This window comes from Emydura macquarii, unplaced genomic scaffold, assembly GCF_026122565.2.
Source record: "Emydura macquarii macquarii isolate MOO-44397 ecotype Brisbane River unplaced genomic scaffold, CSIRO-AGI_Emac_v2 contig_1390, whole genome shotgun sequence".
NCBI lineage: Eukaryota > Metazoa > Chordata > Testudines > Chelidae > Emydura > Emydura macquarii.
In genome coordinates this window covers 22,794,387-22,815,472 of record NW_027131527.1, presented here as the reverse complement: position 1 = coordinate 22,815,472, position 21,086 = coordinate 22,794,387, and the positions used below count along the sequence as shown (strand labels likewise).

At 39.0% G+C, this 21,086-nt stretch overlaps 1 protein-coding gene across 4 annotated transcripts in view; it reads right to left on the bottom strand.

Moving 5' to 3' along the window:
* The window catches only part of IDE (insulin degrading enzyme), a 106,535-nt gene that overhangs the window by 62,026 nt on the left and 23,423 nt on the right, over positions 1 to 21,086 (bottom strand). For all 4 annotated transcript variants that reach the window (XM_067552877.1, XM_067552876.1, XM_067552874.1 and 1 more), the window contains exons 2-7: positions 15,262 to 15,446; positions 13,513 to 13,720; positions 12,238 to 12,407; positions 8,221 to 8,343; positions 2,117 to 2,229; positions 1,520 to 1,682 (exon numbers count right to left, since the gene is read on the bottom strand). In XM_067552877.1, coding sequence (XP_067408978.1) covers positions 1,520 to 1,682; positions 2,117 to 2,229; positions 8,221 to 8,343; positions 12,238 to 12,407; positions 13,513 to 13,720; positions 15,262 to 15,421 — 937 coding nt within the window. In that variant the 5' untranslated portion in view covers positions 15,422 to 15,446. The remainder of the gene's footprint in view (positions 1 to 1,519; positions 1,683 to 2,116; positions 2,230 to 8,220; positions 8,344 to 12,237; positions 12,408 to 13,512; positions 13,721 to 15,261; positions 15,447 to 21,086) is intronic.

Sequence of the window (21,086 nt, the reverse complement as noted above, 5' to 3'; positions counted from 1 at the left end):
TCAGCTTATGAGCCAAACATTAGAAGCTAAGGTATCTGCCTGTGAATCTTTTTTTTTTTTTTTTTTTTTTTTTTTTTGGGGGGGGGGGCAGCATTTCTGCTGGTGGATCCCTAGATATACTTTCAATAAGCAAACCCATTTGAAAGAACAACTTCAAGAGGCATACTACCAGGCCACTTCTGCTGCACAACAGAACAATCATAGCAACAAAGCATTCTATGACTGCCAAGCCAGAGACCAAGAATTACACACAGAAGGCAAAGATCTCATCAGGAACCTGCACATTCCTGGGACACACACAACTGCAAATATGCGGAAGATTGAGTCACACACACTCAAAGAGAAATGCCTGGCCTGCCAGTCTATTGACTCAAGCTATAGAAAGGAATGGGTCCCTCTAAAATCCTGCACAGAAGTCATAACTGTCAATAGGACAGTTGGTGAAGATACCAGTGAGGACCTCCTCACATTCATCTATTGCCATACAACAGATAATAGATCAATAATGCCCTCATATTATCACTGCTTGCAACATCCAGGTTTTCCTGAGAGGTCAGCTGTTGCTCCTTCTGATTCAGCAAAGGAAGATCTCACACACCTGCAATTTATTTTGTTGCTGCTGGACAGGTTAATTACCCATTCATTTGGTATTACTGACTCTTTTGCCTCCTTTCTTCTTCTTTTAATTTATCCCTATCCTTGCCAGGAATAGAATATTGTTTATCTTTGTTTGTCCTTGATTCCCCATTGTGATAAATTGTAATATCCCAGAGGTCACAGGGATTATTAGTATACGCACCTGGCCACTAGGTGGCAGCACCACACACACAGAACCAAGGACCCATTGGTCCTAAGATGGGTCAATGAGCCCCTTGAGGAGGAGGAATAAGGGGCTCTATCACCCTTGAGGATCAATGGTGCCCCAGAAAAGGGACAACATAAAGTACAGAACAATATACTGCATCTGAGAAAGCTACATGTATAATTACCATAAGGCAAATATCAATGTCTATCTTTCTATGCAGTGTGTTTTGGGCATTAAGTGGTATGCTGGCGATGATGGATCTCTCAGTGGTATACACTGGAGTCATAGATGGTATTCAGTACAATGATTTTTCAGTTAATAAGCTGGCCAAACTTCAGTAAAAATGATGTTATGCACAGAAAGTTACCAAACAACAAAGGCCAGAGACACACATTTTCGGACATTGAGGAGTTGTCCTTAGCCCCAACATCAGTGACACAATGCAAAAGGGAGGTCAATATGCCTAACCTTTGACACACAACACAATACACATAGCAATGGAATCCAACAGATTCAGTATTGGAGAGTCTCACTGTGCCCAAACAAAGAAAAGAAAATAACTAAGAAATGCCTCAGAATTAAGATTTAATTTATTTAAATTTTTGAGATTTAAGTTTCTAATTCTCAGAGGTCAACCTGATATGAAATATTGCTCCAAGGCTTCATGGTATATTTAATGCACTACTTTTAACAGTTCACCTCCAGGGGTCCTACCTTTAGCTTTGAGTTCTGATAAAAGACTTCCTGGACCTTCATGCCCAATGAGATGACCAAGGTAATGACCAGGGTTTGATTTATAATATTTCTGAAGATCCGGTATTGGAAACGTGACATAAAGATTTCTAATGTCCTTAATAGGTACCACTTTGTAAAGTTGCTGGAAATAAAAATAAAACAGTCCACTGAATGCAATATTTTATCTTTTCAGGAGCATATATTATGCACTCTTACACATATTATTCACTACATACACACACAGACCATACAAAAGAAACATTTACTTTGAGTTAAGGGTACTCGTGCATTTCGTATCAACACAATTGTTAAAAATTTGGGAAATAACCAGTTAAACAACCCAACATTCACAATCATAATCTCAACTTACATGCCTTAGCACCCAAAACACTCAGAATCCTCCTTTCCCAATTTCTCTCAATCACATTCAAATGCACAATTTAACTATGACTTTAACTAGATTAAACTGCATTGTCTATAGACACCTTGGTGTTACTTCTACATGGAAAAAGTAGGAGAACAGAGTTAAGGTCTGTACTCTTCAGTGAACGTATACCAAAAAGTCTCACAACCCACCCGAAGATGTTCTTCTTGGAAAGGATGTTCAGGAAATTCTGGTAATGGGACATTTTTGTTCTCTACTTCTGAAAATAGCTTCACTATCAAACTAGTCAGTTCATCCAAGGATTCTAAAAGAGAGAGTCATTAGAAATAATACAGTCATTGTCAGAAGACTCCAGGAATCTGGGACTTATATATTTCTTTTAGAAAACAAATAATTATAAAGGTTGGACTTAATGCCTCCTCCCTCCACTCCCCACACCATGTGAACTACAATTATTTGCAGAGAGGGAATATATTTTGAGATTTATTTTTATTACTTATAACATAAGGTTTTGTGTGCTTTATAAGCAAAATCTCAATTGTGGTTAAAATACATTTCAAAATAAAAAAATCTTTAAGCTGCAGTTAAGACTGTCAAGTACAATTCAAGAGAAGGCACATCATCTGTACAAACAACCATTAAAAACTAACAACATGCAAAAAGCATAATTAACAAGGAATCCAGGCTATAGATGCTCAGCACTGCCCCGTGCACTTTGTGCCCATCCAGAGAGTGAATTCTCAAGCAATGGTAAACCAGAAAGTGCAGAATACAAGTGATACTTCACATATGACCTTAATTTTGCCCCTTTGGTTCCCTCCCCTAAGGAGTCACTCAGGGAGATCATATATCTTACTTCTCCCTCAGCCCATGCCAGCCAGCAGCAAGACCCCAAGGATCAATGGTTCCCCACAAAGCATGGTGAGAGTCTGCTGGATAATACGAACACGAGTGCTGATTTGGAATTGTCCCAGACACAGAGAAAATGGCAAATTTGACTAGGGAGGGGAAAGAAACTTTTAAATTCCCAGTTCTACTGCCATCCCAGGAGAGCAAAGTTTTCCAATGTTTGTGTTTTGTTTTTTCTTGTAATGCTAATCTTCTAATAAGGGCCTTGTAAGAGGAATTAAACTTTCATATTCTAGAAAGACATGAGGAGCACTGGGCACCTAAATCCTACCTTCATGGTAAAGTTTTTTTTTAATGTAAATTTTCCTTGTTTTTCTGATAAAGTGGTCATGAAGGGGCAGCTTACAGCACTCCTTCCAGCACCTCAGCTACCAGATGGAAGTACCACCACAGGAGTAAAGGGAGTCCTAACATTGCCTATCTCCATCAAAGGCCAGTAAGATCAGTGTATTTTAGGGCATGTCTGCACTACAATCTTAAGTCAATCTAGGTTAGGTTGACTTACAGCCACCGCAGTAATTACTGTGGTAGCTGATGTCCACACTACCCTCCATCAGTGGTGCGTGTCCTCACCAGCAGCACTTCCACTGACTGAAGAGGGGTAATGTAGGGGGCTGAGAGCCAGGGGTCTCAGCTCTGTGCAGCTCTCTGTCGGAAACAGAGGGGGAAGCTGCACAGGGTTCTTGCCTCCAGCGGGAAGATATGCACCTGGAGTCCCGGCTGCTGAGCTCCTGGTGGGGAACCCAGAACCTGGTGGGCAGTCAGGCTCTGAGCCTCTGTGCAGCCAGGCTCCCTGCCAGAAGTGGGTAACTGAGACCCCAGGAGGCAGCAGGGCTCCCTGTGGGGAACTGGGACCCCAGAGGGCAGCCCAAGCCAGAAGCCTGGGTGGCAGCCTGGCTTTGAGTGGAGACCTGGCAGCAGCCCAGCTGGGAAACCAACAGCCAATGTAAGGAAAGCAGTGTTTACGCAAGCACTGCATCATCCTAACTACACCAACATAAGCCCTATGCCTCTTGGGGAGGTGGATTTATGATGTTGGTGTAATAGGGCACTTATATTGATGGGAGCAAGGCTGTAGCATGTACATGGACATAGCTAGGTCAACGTAAGCTGCCTTGAGTTCAGGGGCGCAGAGAGAATATATTTTTAATGGATATTGCCCATAGTTTTAAGCTGGATCTACAGAGGCAACCTGCATAAACCTAATCACATGAGTCAATCAAGGGGAGAGAGTTGAACTCATTGTCACTGACACTGCAGATCAGTACCACTCCCCATAAGCAAGCAGCTGAGTTGGTGGATGGGTTATTCATTCAACCTTTCTCTTACTGAACTCTTCCATGAGGAGCCAGGAAGAGATACTGAGCTGAGCATAAGACTAAGCAGTTTTCCTGATCTCAGCTCCTCACCCAGTCTCTATTATGTGCCTACAGAATCATTGAACCTGCCTATTTTCAGCTCCCCAAATCAGCAATCTGTGCCTGTGGTATAATATCAAGCATGTCTGTTCTCAGCTCCCCAGTCCAGTTTCACACTCTGTACCTATGGCATGCACAGAGTATGTCCTTTCTCAGCTTTTCAGTGCTGCACGCACTTTGAAAATTAAAGGTGACTTGAGGGAGGAACTTCATCCTAGAAACCCCTTAACCCATTGAGTCCAAATTTGCACCCTGTACTCTGACTTGGCGTAGCTATTTTCAAGGCAATCTACCTACACATGTGCTTTTTGGAGCACTCTGAAAAGTAAAAGCAGGTCACTTCAGGGGCTATACATCAGGAACCTCTTGACCAGATCAACCCAAATTTATCCCTCAAACTGTATCCCATGTCCTCAACTGGTATACCACATTTCAAGATTACCTGAATGTTTCTGTGAGTTTTAGAACACTTTGAAACTGACATGCTGTGTTTTGATTTCTGGTTTGCATCAGCCTTATGCACCCCTTTACAGAACCAAGAAAAACCTGCGGTAACTTTTTAAAGATCGCATTGTGAAGCCAGTTCACTAGCTGAGATCAGAGACAGTCCATTGATGTCATTTTTCATGAGAATCCTGCCTATACAATTTTACCTAACACAGGGCAAAGAAAAGTTTATAAGAATTAGCAATTTTTCACACGAGATGTTTCAGGAACCTCTTCACCCATTGATCCCAAATTTGTACTATCTCTGGACCTGATGTGGTATAGCAATTTAAGACAATCAGTGTATGAACATTTTAGAAAATACGGTAAACTCCATCCTCATCCTTAACAATGGAGTCACTACCACCCACACCTCCATAACAGAAAGCGTAACTTAAGGTTATAAGTAAATTAACACAAACCTTAATTAACATTGAATTGATGTACACAGATTATTAAAACAAACACTCACAATGACCAGCACCCAAACAACTATAACTGTCACTGCATTTGTTAGTATTTTAGGGTCCAATCCAACTTCTATTAAAGTAAACTATAGCTTCTTGAGTAATGATATTTGGCTGCAATCCTAAATACTTCTATAACATAAATGTAGATATTTGAATATGTTCATATATGTCCTGCAACATCAAACATGATGGTTCATTATGACATGAATACTTCCCTTTTTTAATGCAATGGATATTTTTATTATCTGGTATAAAATTTATGTTTAATCTATGTTCATAGAAGAATCTTATCTCTAATGATATTCACCTAATTAGGGTGGGATGAATGGAATAACTGCTCATCATACAAAGAAAAATGAAGAAACAGATAAAGGATAGAATTAAAGCAGCAAGCCACAACTTTAATAAACACATGGATGTGGCGATGGGGAGTGGGGGTGTTAACTGGGTCCAGTGCAAGGTTAATTGGCCGTAAGCCACACCACCACACAGAGTGAGGATCAATAGAGCCCTGCAAATCCGCAGATATCTGCTTTATATCTGCGGATATGGATGTGGATAGCCACAGATCATTTTTTGGCAGGTGGTGGATCGGATGCGGGTCTCAAAGGTGGGGCAGTAGTTCTCTGCAGTTCATAGCCTTTGAGGCTGTTTCCCCACCTTTGAGATCAGGGGGTGGGGGCTAGCCTCCAATCAGCTGTTCTGCCAGGCTCCCGGGCCAGCAGGGGAGCCCCAATGAATAGCTCTTCGGGCAGTAGTGGAGGTGAAGGTGACCTCCCCTGCCGGCTGCCAATCAGTTTTTTCGCGGGGGCTCCCGTCGGCCCACCAATCAGCTGTTTGGTTGGGCTCCCCTGCCGGCCACCCACTGGCAGCTGGCAGGGAAGCCCCCGTGGAACAGGAGCAAACGACACACTCCAGCTGTGAGCTCCAAAGTGGGAGGCTCCAGCTGTCAATGCTCCACAAAATTAAGTTGGTGGAAGCAGTCCTGATGAGGATGTGCACCACCGGCAAAAGGAGCCTAGTGTGCATATGAAACACCACTTTAATTTAAGTCAACTTAATTTTGTAGTGCAGACATGCCCTTAAGGAACGTCCTGGGAGGCTTACAAACAAAGTTTTAAAATAGTGATTAAAAATCACTTTCCCTCTCAGAGACTCAGCTTTCAGGCTTTTAAAATCTTACTAGTTCTCCACTGATCAGAGATTTTCAAGGACAAACAAGTACTGAATTTCAAATTTCAAAAAAATAACACGAATGAGTGAATGAATGAAAATAGTTCTTAAACACCCCCACCCTAATTCCTGTTAGACCAACTTTATATATCTAAAAAACAAGAAAGAACACCTTAAAAACAAACCAACCAAACAAAAAGTTTGCAGGTCAAATTAAGGCTGTATAAAAACAAAAATCTTCACTGCTCTCTAATCAACATGTAATGTTACAAAACGTGCTGCAATACTAAAGCAGAATAGTATGAGTTAGGGATGGGAGGCCTGATCCAGCAGTCCATACTTGCACAGAACTTCCATTGAGGAGAAGGAGTAGTAGTAGTAGTAATAATAATACCACCACCTAGCTCTTATACAGTGTTCTTTTATCAGTAAATTTCAAAGCTCTTTAAACAGAGATCAGTATCATTATCCCCATTTTACAGATGGGAAAACTGAGGCACAAAAAGGCAAGGTTACCCAGCAGATCAATGGAGGGGGGGAGTAATAGGACCCAGGCCTTTGGAGCCGAAGTCCAGTGCTCTGGTAATCTTAAAACCTACAAAAATAAGGCAATTCAGTAGTCCTATGGTGATAATTCCAAAAGCATAGTTTGTCAATGAATTTCATAGCTTGAATTTCATATTAAAAGATAGAAAAAGGTGAGGTGCCACAGAAGTTGATGATAGCATATACTCTTTGTGTAGTTAGTGGGACTACTCATATGTTTAAGATCAGGAAGGTACTTAAGTACCTTCCTGAACTGGGACATGTACAAGTCAGCATATGTTTATGTTCCATACATGTTCAATGTCACTGCTGTAGCAATTTTTCCGCCAAAACAGTATTTTTCTAAAAGTAATTAGATAGTTCATCCTGTTTTGATGTCGGGTGTTTTAATTTAACTCATATTTGAAGTATGAGTATCACCACATTATGTTACTTAAGAGGCAGACAATTTAATTAATAACAAAAGCTATCAAAGTATTTTCAAAGATTATTAATTTAATATATTTGGAGGTTTGAAATTGAAATGCCTGCTTACTGAATTTTGTCTTACCTTTTATGTACCCTGTTACATTATTGTAGTGTGACTAATGAGTGCTGGTCTGCCAGCATATTTAAAAGTTTTTCAATACATTGTTATTAAGCTTCTTTAAACCCTCACAAAAAACATGGTCCTGATTCTCAGAGGTGGTGAGCACCTGCAACTTCAACTGATTTAATTTAGAATCTTAAGTGCTCAGCACCTCTGAAATAAAGGCTCCTGATCCAATTCTGAAGTTTATATAAAACAAATAGCTAAATTAAACTTTGGCCATTCTATCTTTGATTATGCGTCTTTTATGACATTGTGGAATTAACAAACATGCATCAGAGAAAACCACAAATTATACAAAGTATTTTCAGACTACAACTGCTAAACTGATTGTAGTAAATTTTTAAAACATTTATATAGATTTAAAAAATCTCTTACCTGAAGCATAAGTACTCATTTATCATGCAGCAGTCCACAGCAAGTTTTATGCTTAGGAAATGAAAAAAAAAAAATCTGCGAAGATTTACACAGGCTTAACTTTGTATGCAGTGAGTATCCTCACTGACCTCAATGAGACTGTTCACAGTGCATAAAATTAAGCATATCTTTACAGTACTGGGACCCTAGCCTCCTTTGTTTAAAAGCCTGGAGAAAAGCCTTAGCTAATTTAAGTATGTCTTATTTTCTTCTATAAGAACTCAAAGAATAAATGTTAAAATGATACTCAGCTAACAAAAAAATACCATTAAAAGTTTGGCACGCACCTCGTCCTAGTACACAAATAGCCATTAAATTTGATGAATAGTAAGTGGAATGGAACTTCAACAGCTCTTGTCTTACATCTATTCCTTCTTTACTTGGTCTAGTTTCCAAAGTGAATTTATTCCCTGTAATGCAACAGAAAAATTATGAAGATATTTATTGCTAGACACATACACACACACACACACGTACACGTTATATGAATTTACAAATAGAGGGATTACCCTATGCTCTAAATGCATGGACAAACATTTTTTTAAAATAAAAACAAATACAAAAAAAATCAGACTGGGCTAATAGCAACTAATCTCATCAGAATCAACCAGCTCTTCCACCCTCTTCCCACTCCTTTCTTAAAAGGCTGAGAAAATAGATAACTTTGCAGTAAAGCCTACAGGTCAGACAGGCTCTTTCAGACCAAAGGAAGAAAAGCAAAATTCCCTTTTAAATAGTCACTGCTATTGATTTTTGAAGGCATCATATTAATGCACTTTTTACTATAAGAAAATATTTAGATTTGTAGTTAAGGCAGCACTCTTCTTTGGTGCAAGAATAGCAAGGTGACACTAGAAAAAAAATCAGAATTTGTGAAAAGCAAGCTGATCAGATTTGGATTCTAGTACATTCTAGGAATGTAAAACATCAAACCGTTAACCATTTAACTGGTTAGTATTATTCATACTGTTTAGTGCTTTAATTAAATGTTGCCTAATGTGCAGTGGCATGGCTCGGCATATGCACATAAAAAAATGGCACAGCAATACCAGCAAATATGTACCAGTCATGGGTGCTGACTCCTCCTTTGGGTGCCAGCAGAAGGCGGGGGTGGGACGAGGCGGAGCGCAGGCGGGGCCACAGTCAGGGCAGGCCCTGATCTCCAGCCAGTACTGCTCCCTGCCAATCACCTGAGAAATGCTGCCTCTGATCGCTGGCCAGCTATTAAACATTTAACTAATCTAATTCTAGCAGTATAAAAGAGTACTTCTTTAAACAATATTTTACATCCCTAATCCATTCCACTTCACTTGGCAATCTTTTGTGTGTTCCTGTGGCTTTAAAAGAAACAGACTAGAACTCGGATATGCTATCTACCAACTATAAGGCTAATTCACTGTAGAGCCAAACAGAGAATTCAGAAAAAAAAAGGAGCACTCAGTAAGAAGGTACGGAGGTGGAAGCAAGAGAATGAAGTGGGGAGAGAACAATAAAGGATATGCAACAGCAAGAAGGATAAACATGCTATAAAACTAATCTTCAACACAGGTAGCAATGAACACAAATCACCAAGGCAATAAGTAAGCAACAGGCACAGTAAGGCATAGTATAAGTTTGCACCAGATGCTGCAGGTACATTTAGCTTCAGGTCTTCAACCAACCAAGAACCACAGGTATTTAGTATACAAACCTTCATGACGTGATTTATTAAAGTTATATTTGAAATGGAAGTCAAAAGAACATAAGAACACAAATATAGCTTTTTAAAGTTATTTGTTTTAAAAACATTTTGCTTTTTCCTGGCCTCCCTCCACTTCTGCTACACAGACCACAGATGTCAGGAATTTACTGGACTTTACATAGCTCAGCCTGACGCCATAATGTAGAAGTACAGATTCCAAAGGTTCAGATGAACGCTTAGGTCTAACTATTTCCATTCCCCCAGAAATGGGCAATGGATTGGCAAAAATAGGGTAAGGAACAATATGATTATTTTTTAAAAACTGTGCTGCTAGGATATCTGTGAGAGCCAGAAGGTGTCTGGGTATGTAGGTGGGTAGGCAGAGCTTGGATTTCTGAGAGAAGTAGCTGGTGGAGAGTGCTGGAAGGTGTCTGGAGTTAAGGGAGGGAATTGAATTGCTGACAGATGTCTGGGGCTGCTGGATTCGGTGGGCCTGGGGCTTATGGAGGTTGCTGGGGACTGAGCGGTGATACTGGGAGGAAAGCTGGTGGGCTGGGGATGTCTATCCAGCAGGAGCAGCAGCACAAGGAAAGGCTGCTTGACTGATGGCATGGTAAACTCCAGTGACCAGTGGAGGCCTGAAGTAGCAATTACAGCCATTCCTGCAGTCCAGCAGAATGCATAGTATCTCAGCTGGTCTACAGGAAATCAGGGCTGCCACATGTGTGCCTCATATGCAAGGTGAGAGACACTTGGCAGTGCTCTGTGTAATTAAAATAAAAACAAATTAAGGTTCTAGTTCTGTAACTCAGATCGACAAAAGGTCCTCTTGAAAAGATTGGATTACAGGAACAGGGCTTAAAATAGCACTATACATCTTGAGAATTATTTGCTACGTATTATTGCTACTACTGAATTTGAATATATTTCAGGTGCTCTGTCTAGAAAAATCTGTAATCCTGACCAGCCACAAATCCTCACAGCCAACTCTGGATATGTCAATTGCATAAGGCTGATGTATTTTTAACAGGAACTCTTCTAAACTGCAGAAAATGTTTTCTGAAACTTTCCTGGATACCTCCTGGGAGTGGCACAGAGATTTAAAATTCTTCTCCTACCATCAGCACAGTACTGATTCATGAGTGCCAAACTCCAGCTCACTGAGATTACAGAAGTTGTTTTTTCCTTATTAGAAATTAGTCCACAGAAACTGGATTTTCTCCCATGGATCATCAGATAGGTAACTTGCAAAATTTCTTTAGATTTTTTCCCTCCATAATTTTTAAAAATGATTTCCCACTTCAGTGTCCTTCCCTGCTAGAAGAAAGTCAACATGTCCTTATCCAAATAATCTTACCACTTTAGGACTCTAGAGCTGATTAGCCAAACACTTCACCTATCAATCATCCTGAGAACTCTTCTGAAAGCCTGACATTCAAACGTTAAATATGAATTGAGAATCTAAGGACAACATCATCAATTGTAATACATTTTTCTCTCTCTCAGGGGTCATCTGAGCCCTGGAAACCCCATACTTGCCGTTCCACTATCCTTAAGGCTTCAGATTAATGGCAAACTCCACTCTGGTCATGAAAATCCCTGAAAAAAGCACCTGATGTCCAAGAATTAAACACTCAAACTCAATCTCCATTGTACTAGCACAATGTGCTAACTAACATACTTATTCATTTGAAATTCTCAAAAAAAGCTCTGTAGTAAAAAGTGTAGTAACTTCTTGTGAAGTGAACCTAATCAAGCCTCTATGTCCATTTTAAAGCTTTAGCGTTTTACATACATGGAAACAGCTAATCAGTATCTAAACGCAAATATATTTTTGTAAAAGTTAATTTGAATTTTTCTTCAGCTGTCAAAGGGCACTTAAGGAGCAATAAACCCTGTAAAAGCTATTTAGGCACATGATGAGTGTATTTATCCAAAGTCTCACTTTTCTGAGTGATCTATTGATGTTGGCCATTGTGAGTTAGGCTTTAGATTTTGTCTTGATGCTCACATCCATTAATTGCACCAGTGCTTTGCTGAGCTTTCTTGATTTACTTAACCTATTCAGTTTGTCCTCCTAATGCAACAGTTGTTAGCAAAATGCTATTTGGCTGCTGGCAGGTTAAACACTCTTCATCCACTGTGTCTCTCTCTCAATGATTTACAGATCCAATTTGTGAGACTCCTTTCCAGTCATTGCAAAAGAAATGTCTACTGCAATAATTATAATCATAAAGACTGTGTCAACATGAAACTAGTAGTCTTGTATCAGTTTGTTCCATTTGTTTTGTCCAGCTCTTTTTTAAATTTATTGTGTGGCAGATGTAATGCAACATCACAACAAACATGTATGGAGGAAAAAAGGAAACTTTTCAGTCCAGTCTTCACCATTTTTACATAAACAGTCTCAGCATGCATCTTAGGCAGAGCCATAACTAGGCATTTTAGCACTTGGAGTGAGCAAGCATATTTGCACACCCTACCATTTTTTTTCTTCTTTTTCTGCCCCATTTTTCTGCCCCTGTGGCTTTGCACTCTGTGCGGCTGCCCCGCTCACCCAGCCCTGGATACAGCCTTGATCTTATGTCAACTCTAACAGATGGATGATTATATTCTAACAAACCTGTTCCAAATTTACTGAAGGGATGATTGAGATTTCCAGTAGCTTTCTCCAACTGAAACAATCGCCAGGCATCATTCATTAAATTCTTTTCATGCTCGGAATCAACAGCATTCACCTCCCTTTCCTTGCAACTCTCATCAAACAGAGGGCACAGGAAAAACTGGGCAAACCTAAAAAGAAAATTTTACATAAATGTATGCAATTAAACTTGAAACCTTTTCCAAGTCAGAATTATTGCACATAAACAAAAACAACAAAGGAACACCAACCCTCAACCCAGGAAGTCTGAAAACTAATTTCATATTTTAAATTTGTTGTTAATTAAGAGTATACGACTAGAAACTGAGAACTCCTGAATCCAGTCCTGGCTTTGCCGTGGACTCGCTGTGTGGCTTTAGTCAAATCACTAGACTTTCTTTTTCTCAGTTTCTCCATCTGTAAAATATCAACAATGACTTCCTTAACATAGAAGAGTATAGTGAGAATTAGTTAATACAGTGCAGTGCATCAATGGAGATGTCAATTTTATTTTAAAATAATATTTATTGAAGGTTATATAAATGGTATACAGAGTAATACAAAACAATATAATGCAAACCTAAGTAAAACCAAAACATATAAATCTTGATCACTACACAATGCTATGAATGCAATTTATATCACACTATATAAACTTTCTACTATAAATGCATTTCCTATAATGCAATCAGTCCACAAAACAATTTCAGTCTTTCATTTTATCATTCACTTTATAGCCGAGATATGCATACCAGGCAACTTTTGTCATTTCCATCTAAAAATCTAACTATTCATCATCATGTGATCTTTAATTATTTGTATTAGAGTAGCCCCTAGAGGCCGCATTGTATCAGGCATTGTTCAAACACGTAAGAGACAGTCCCTGCCCCCAAAAAATTACTGTCTATATATTTTCTCCTACCTTTTGTGTATAAACTTTATTGTCCCAGTTTTACAGATGGGAAAACTGAGGCACAGAAGGCCTGACTCAAAGCCTATTAAAATCAACGGAAGGACACACATTTAATTCTATAGAACTTGGATCACATCTTATATGACTTGCCCAAGGACACATGGAAAATCCAAGCCTTAAACACAAGTCAACTCTAACAGTCAATGCTACCAACACCACCTATAATAATACAACCTGTAATGCTGTCAGCAAGAGTTCAACATATAATTATGATTTTGTTTGGGATATCACAAATGTCAACCAAAAAAACCCCTCAGAAATCTAGAAGTAACAAATCTGTTTACCTGTCCAATGCACCTTCTAGATGTTCATGTGACACATCAAAGTAGTAATTGGTGTGCTCTCCACTGGTAAAAGCATTTGAACTTCCTGCATGCTCACTAAGAAACTGACTGTATTCATTCTCTTTTGGGTACTTCTTGGTTCCCAAGAACAGCATATGTTCACAAAAATGGCTAAGCCCAGCAATGTTTGGGGGGTCTGATAATGATCCTGCAGAGGGGGAAATACACATTAAAGAAGTCACATTAGAACATGCATAGTCTTTTTAAAATAATTTATATTATGCTAGTGTGCCACTGATAATGTGAATTCTGTAGTTATAAAACTCCACTTAACTCCAGCCACACAACTGTAGGAAGCCAAACCCAATGTTCAAAAGAGATATTTCAAAATGAGCAACTTGGTCAGCTTGAGAGGGCTCAAACTCTGTCTCTTCCTTCTAGGCCAGACTAGGTTAGGATTGCTGTACACTAGTGATTCCTAAATTGAGGCCCATGGACCAGTTTCTAGTCTGTAGAGAACTGGCTGATTATATGGTTCTGGCTTCTCTTGGTTTCCAGCAGCTAGGCTACATTAAAAAGGCAGCTAGTGATACACGATATACTTTCCTGATATTACATTTCCATGCAAGCCATTGCTGCAATTTCCACAAGGTTGCCATGCAATTGTGAATAGGAGGGAAAAGTGCCACCTCAAAGGGAAGGAAAGGCAGTCCATGAGAAAAGCTGTCTATTAAGATGTGATGCGCACTATGAAAAATACTGATAACCTCCGCTATAAACTGAAATTCACGGTATAAGTTTTCAGCATTAGAGAGGCTAACTAGCTGCTCTCTGAAGTGTGTAGATATGAAAACATAACTGATTTATAACACCCATCTTTATTACATGCTATGCTATGTGTACTAAGAAATATCTTAGACTCTTCAGATCTAGGAAAAGATTGCTTTTCTGTTACTGTAAGAGTCAGAAGCAGATAAACTGCCTTCGTTTTTCATGCCGAGCACATTCTGTCTGTACTCTAAAGGCCAGTCTACATAGGAACACACTCAGGAAAGTTATGATGAATTAACTGAAGGTGTAAAATTAATGTGCATAAATTTAAGATCGTTTAAAACCTGTGTGAATGCTCTCATTTAGAAGAAAAGTGATAATTCCAGAGTAAGCTAGAGTGAACTAAAGCCACTTTTCTTCTGGAGGGGAGCATCCACATGGTGGTTTAAGAACTAAATTTATGCACATTAATTTCATACCTCTCTTGGCACATTATGCTGCTTTTCTTGCCCATCCTTATCACAATAAACATGCATGAAACAAAAATCTAGAATGATAGATAAAGCGAGACAGAATGATTTCTCCACCCACCACCTTTTTTTTTTTTTTTTAAATGGCTTTCAGAATGTGGAATCATATGGTTAAAATTACAAGTCTGACCACTGACTGAGCTACACCTGAGTGGGCACATATCACACGAGGAAAATTTAACTAGCTCTAATAATTTTTAACAGGATATATGGAGTAATAAAACTGGAAATCCCAACAAGAGAAGGCTGCATAATCTGCTGAAAACATCTCCTGTAAATGATACCATATTTTGTGCTATGTGCCATCGGTTTATTTGCAACAAAAATACTGAAATTAGTAGCACACTGAAAGCAGGTCAGATTTATTTTTCTGCACATAAACATACTGCAGTAATTATTTGCAATGCAAAGCCAATGGAACTGAAAACAAAATGGATTCATTAAATACCTATGTGCACGTCAAGTGCTGCTGAAGACTTATCTGTAGTGGGGTCACTGATGAGCATTGCTCTGATGCCATTTGCCAGTTCTAGTCCACGATATTCTCGTTTATCTTCAGGTGATTTGATAATTTCATTTGCTATTCTCTTAATAGCTGGATTGCTCATTTTGTTATGGGTCTCTTTCTGAAGCCTAAAAGAAAATAGTAGAAATTAAAATTTCTAATTTATATTGAAATAATTATATCAGAGGATAAATTGTTATGGAAACCTAATTCCCTGTGCAGAACCCTTAAAAACCTGTCCTGTGTGCCAACTTATGGTCCAGATTCAGAAAGACGCGGAGCATCTGCATACTCATTAAAATCAGGGGACTTCATATGGGAGTGGATCACGTCACTGAATCTACTGTAACTTCCACTCACAATTAAAAATTAATAACTTAGCATCAAAGAAACACGTCAGCCACCCTATTCAAGCTATGATAAAAAAATAAATGAAAGGTGACAATGCAATCTTGCCAAATCCATTTTCAAACTATAGAAAAATATTTTAAATACCTTTGTACTGATATTGAAATTTTACAAAAATCTACACTCAAAATCAAAAGAAAAACAAAGTAACATTAGGTATGTTTACTAGCATGAAGACTACTACTTTGCTGTCATAGAGTGCCTTTCATCCTAGGATCTCAAAGCACTTTCCAAAGAGTGCATTAACTCAATTTTCCAGACACAAACTCAGGTAGGGAAGGGTTAAATAAGTTGCCCAAGGTTTCATAATAAATCACTGGCAAACTGAGGAACAAATCCAACCTTGTCTGACCTCCAGTTCCTGCTCCAATTCAACTGCCTCAGTTCTTAAAAACTGCTTTTAGAGTTGACTAATTCGCAAGTCGTGGTGTGGTAGCAATATTTTGAAATGCTGAGCACCAAACGAAATTCTGGAATAACATTCTCTTGTTATTTTAAATATAAAAACCATGAGACATCCCAATCACGAATCTGGATTTTAAAAAGTGTTTTAATTTTATTTGTAATCGCATGCTTTTTTTAAAAAGCAAACCAGAGAAATGGAAAATGAGAGAGTAATATCTGAAGCCAGGCACCATGCAGTCAGGTAGTAAATGTCCATGTAAGTCTGCTAATGAATCTTAATCCTGCTTTACAAGGTTAATGTTTCAGGGAAGGGCCTGTTCTTAAGAGAGAATGCCAACCAAACAACATTTTTTGTCTGTGGGGCAACATATTAGGAAGTGACCATCAGAGACTGGTTAATAGTTAGCAAACCAATCTTGCCTGGGAACTAAACCAGATTTGAGCCTAAACCTCCAGATAGGATGAGCTTGTGTAATAAATCTTTGTGTATAGTAAAAACAGCTGCAAGTACAGTTCCACCAAAAGCACAATATATGTAATTTCAAGGGTTTGGCAGTACTGCTGTTCCTGTCTTCAATTCACATTGGGCATCACAAAAACAAAAACAAAATTAATTTATTTTCAGAAGCTTTAAGACTGTATAATATAGGGCACTGAAATGACTATAATTAGTATATTTTATCAATAGTTTATTATGTAGCTCCCCACTCATTTACTGTGCCACATCTTCAATCAAGACATTTATTAGGCAAAATACCATTTGGCTTATAAAAGCATAAAATATTTTAACTAGCCTTCTTGTCATCTGTGCATACCAACTGAATTTTTTAGAATGTTAATGGACTTCAGAAGCAAAGTTCTGGAGGTGAAAATCAGAGAGTTTCTTTAAGTATTATATCGACCACTAAATGGAAGACAACTTATAAGTTCCCCTTCCTACAGCCATACTGATATGGAAAAGAAAAAAGTGGTATGAGTCATCATTCATCGAGATTACCTCCCTTCCACAGATCCATAGAACAGCGATAACCTTGGAGCCAGCTACATGTGTAATTTACACCGCTGGTGTAATAAATGTGGGTAGCTTCTGATATTATGAGCATCACAATGAAGAGGTGAATGTTAGCACCTCCAGAAGAGGAAGGATGCTTTTAGGCCTTCTAGAGCAAAGCCTTTAATTGTATGTTTCTAGTTACACAAGGACAAAAAAGGTATGTCATCATTAGTACTTCAGGATTCATAGGTTCCTCAAAACGAACACTTTATTCTGAATGAGGCACTATTTCTCCAGAACAAAAGCCTAGAAATACAGACCCAATCTATATCCTGGCTGAGATTGTTAGAGCATTTTTTAGCTCAATAGCCCTTACAAGTTGACATATAAAAGTCAACTTATTTGAGTTACAAACTTAAAACACAGCACATCTGCAGAAAGGAAAACAGAACCAAACAACTCAGTCTGTCAAATACATTACATGAAAGTTGTTGTTTTTTTAAGACAACATACAATGCAAGTTTATATTTTGTATGACTTTAAGTTACTTATTTACTAAACTCAGTGAGGTAAGAGTAGCCAAAATTACATTTAATTATATTCTGGGAGGAATAAAGTAAACTAATTACACTATTAGATGGTTAACAACAAGTACATTATTTACATTCCTCACCTCCTGGTCAGTTCAATAAGGAAAAGTGTTTTTAAACCGACAACAGACAGCATAATAAGACATGTTTTATAGCAGTGGTTCCCAATCTTTTTGGCTCAAGGGCCACAGATATAATTTTTACTACCCTGAAGGGCCACCAGTCTCTGCCAGCCATCCCCCGCACCTCCCCTACAGCCAGAGGGAAGGAGTTCAGTGAGGAGGCTCTCCCGTCCCCCTGGCTGCAGCAGGGAAACTGCATGTTTCCTGTAGCCCGGTGCACTCCACCTGGGTCCCTAGGTGGTGGCTCCCTTCTGAAGCCAGGGGCATGGGAGATCAATGCTCCCTCTTCTGGCTCTGGCAGGGACCCCAACACCTAGGGACCCAGGCAGAGTGCTTTGCTGTGCTCCCCTCCCCTGGCTGTGGAAGGGAGTATTCATCTCCCGTCCCGTCAGCTGCAGCAAGGAGCCTGCACTGGTCTTTTAGTCCTGTGGCAATGCACTTTGCCTGGGTCCTTAGCCGGCAGCTCCCTTCTGCAGCCAGTGGGAGGGGAGTGGCGGACCACTTTGAAAGCCCCTGCAGGCCACTTCGGCCCCGGGCCACAGGTTGGGAACCACTGCTTTATAGTCTCCTCTTTTCCAAACTTCAGACTCAAACCAGCGTTCCCAAATTGTGATTCACAGAGAACTTGCTGGTAGACCACAATATTGACTTTTCTCATGGTGCTGTCTATCCTACTTGTTTCCAGATGCTATATTGCATTAAAATACAGCTATATTTTTTTTAATATTACTTTTCCCTGTAAGCAAATATTGCTGTCACATAAATGTTATGTGATTATGCCTAGAGAGGAGGTGGTCCACATGACTGAAAACAAGTGGGGAGATGGACCAACAGATTCTCTGCTACAATGTGGGTTGCACTATGAAAAATTATGATAAAACCTGGAAATTCCTGAGGTTTTCATAGTTAATTTAGTGGTGGGATTTTAAACCATTTCAGAACATCTGTGTAAAATCCATAATCCTCAAATTATTCAATGTCTAGGTCACCATCTTGTGGCAGATTTTTTATTTCTGTCAGTAGAATTCTAATGTAGTAATAGAGCTAAAAGTATTACAAGGGTAGTACATGTTCTGATCAGAAAAATTTAATAATTCAGGAGCCAAAAGTTCTGCAAATTTAGAACATTTAATGCCACTCAATTCACTATAATTGGTCACAAAGACTGCCCCTGAAGAACTGCAAAATTTCAGGGGACCTATCCCAGAAATACTGCCTTTTTGTGTGTGTTTAATTAAAAAACAGGATCCCATTGTCACTAGCAAATTTAGGATCAGTTATTTCTCCCTTCTCTCTACTACATTTTGTAAAAAAATAATCCATTTTGAACAATCAAAATCAAAAGTTCACTTTGATAAAATGAAGCAAAGGATCAGAACCAGGTCATTCTTGTTCAGGATAAAATTTGGTAGATGGTCAGTGCAGTTCTAAACTAGAACATAGAGACTAGGATTCCCTCACGGAAGCTATTAATGTTTAGATATCATCATACTACTGTGACATAACCAGGGTACAAACCAGACCAATAAGTAGCTGCGTCACCCGTGCTCTCTAACCTGGGGTGCCCTTTACAATGCTTTGCAGCTATAGCCTCCCCTTCTGGATTGCTCACAAACAGCCTCCAGCATGCAAGGCGCTCCCAGCTACATCTGTGTATGTGTGCAGCCAGCCAGCCACATCTTCTTGGCTCTTACCAGCCTTATAGTTATACTGCAGGGTGACCCCAACTCGCCCCACCCCACATGGTCCCCAGAGCTCAGGCTCCAGCCTGAGCCTGGAAATCTACACAGCAGTGAAATAGCCCTGCAGCCAGAGCCCCATGAACCCGAGTTTTTCTTTGACTGGCGGTATGTCTACACAGCAAGTAAGGCAATAATGTAAGCATCTGATGTCAGAATACCTGAAACTTAAGAAATCATAACCTTCTTTTCTCCACTCCCTTTGAAAACTTTATACCATAAGTAACGAAGTATCCCTAAATAAGGGCAAAACTTTACTACCTTATTTTTTTTAAATGACATTTTAGAATAAATCTAGATAGAGATACTGAATAGAGAAAGCATCAGAAGAGAATAATTAGAATCTGTATACCTCTAAATAACAGTGAGGAACATGAACTCTTGTAAGTGTGTCGCAGATTGCTTTTTTAAAAAGAAAACATTTCTGCTAGCAAAATGGGCATTACCACACTACACATTATAAAAGATGTTTTATTCTAATATCAATTTTACAATCAAATGTAAGCATTAAACACACAAAAGAATAGGGATTCCAGTCTCTAAATTCTAGTTTAAAATGACACTAACCATCTACCAAATTTTATCCTGTACAATGGGTGGCCTGGTTGTGCACAAGTTATCCCATAGTTGCCTACTGCACGGTTTCATCCTTTGAAATGAAGCAGCTAGTACTGGCCACTTGTCAAAGACAGGATATATATGGACCACTGGTCTGATCCTCTATGGTAATTCCTATGTTTCTTGTTATGTCTCAGTATTATTAATGCTATGCTATAATGCAGACTGACTGCTACAAAAAACCTGACTTCTAGTTCAAACAATTACAGGACCAATTAAAAATGTTCCACAGAAACTGGGTCTCAAATAAAAGCAATCCTATTCTAATTGTTAAAAACATGAAAATTCAAAGAGTACTTAACATCAGTTCAATCAGCTCTGCCGGACAACTTTTTAGGACTAACAAATTTGGGAATATAGGAAAACAAAGGCTACTACTGAACCCACTGATTTCATCTTAACTACTCAACTAAAAACACATTTTGCATTCTATTCTTTTTAGTTAAATGTGTGTCTAATTCAGTTTCAGACTTCAACATGCTGGCTGCTTACTGGTGCATTAACTTTGCACGCTGTGTCTCAAAAGTAATAGCAAGTGGTATACTTTAAGACACTGTTTCTGCAATCAGATCCCGGCAGGTGGACTCTGCATCCCCATAGAGCCTTACTGATTTCAGTGAGGCTCTGAGTGTTGAGGTCCACCTGTGAAAAGCTTATTACAGGATTGGGGTTTTAATTTTTAAACTGCATGTGATACTTATGTCAATCTAGTGTTATTTTAGAATACAATTTTAAAATGAAAATACAATATAGTCAAATCTCATTTACATGATTTGAAACCCAGCTACCAGAAACTCCTTGACAACAATGCAAAAAGTTTGGTATATAGCCAAAAGAAATGGCTAACTGAGCACTGGCTTCAAAATTTTACTTCAAGATCTGCTGGCTCAAC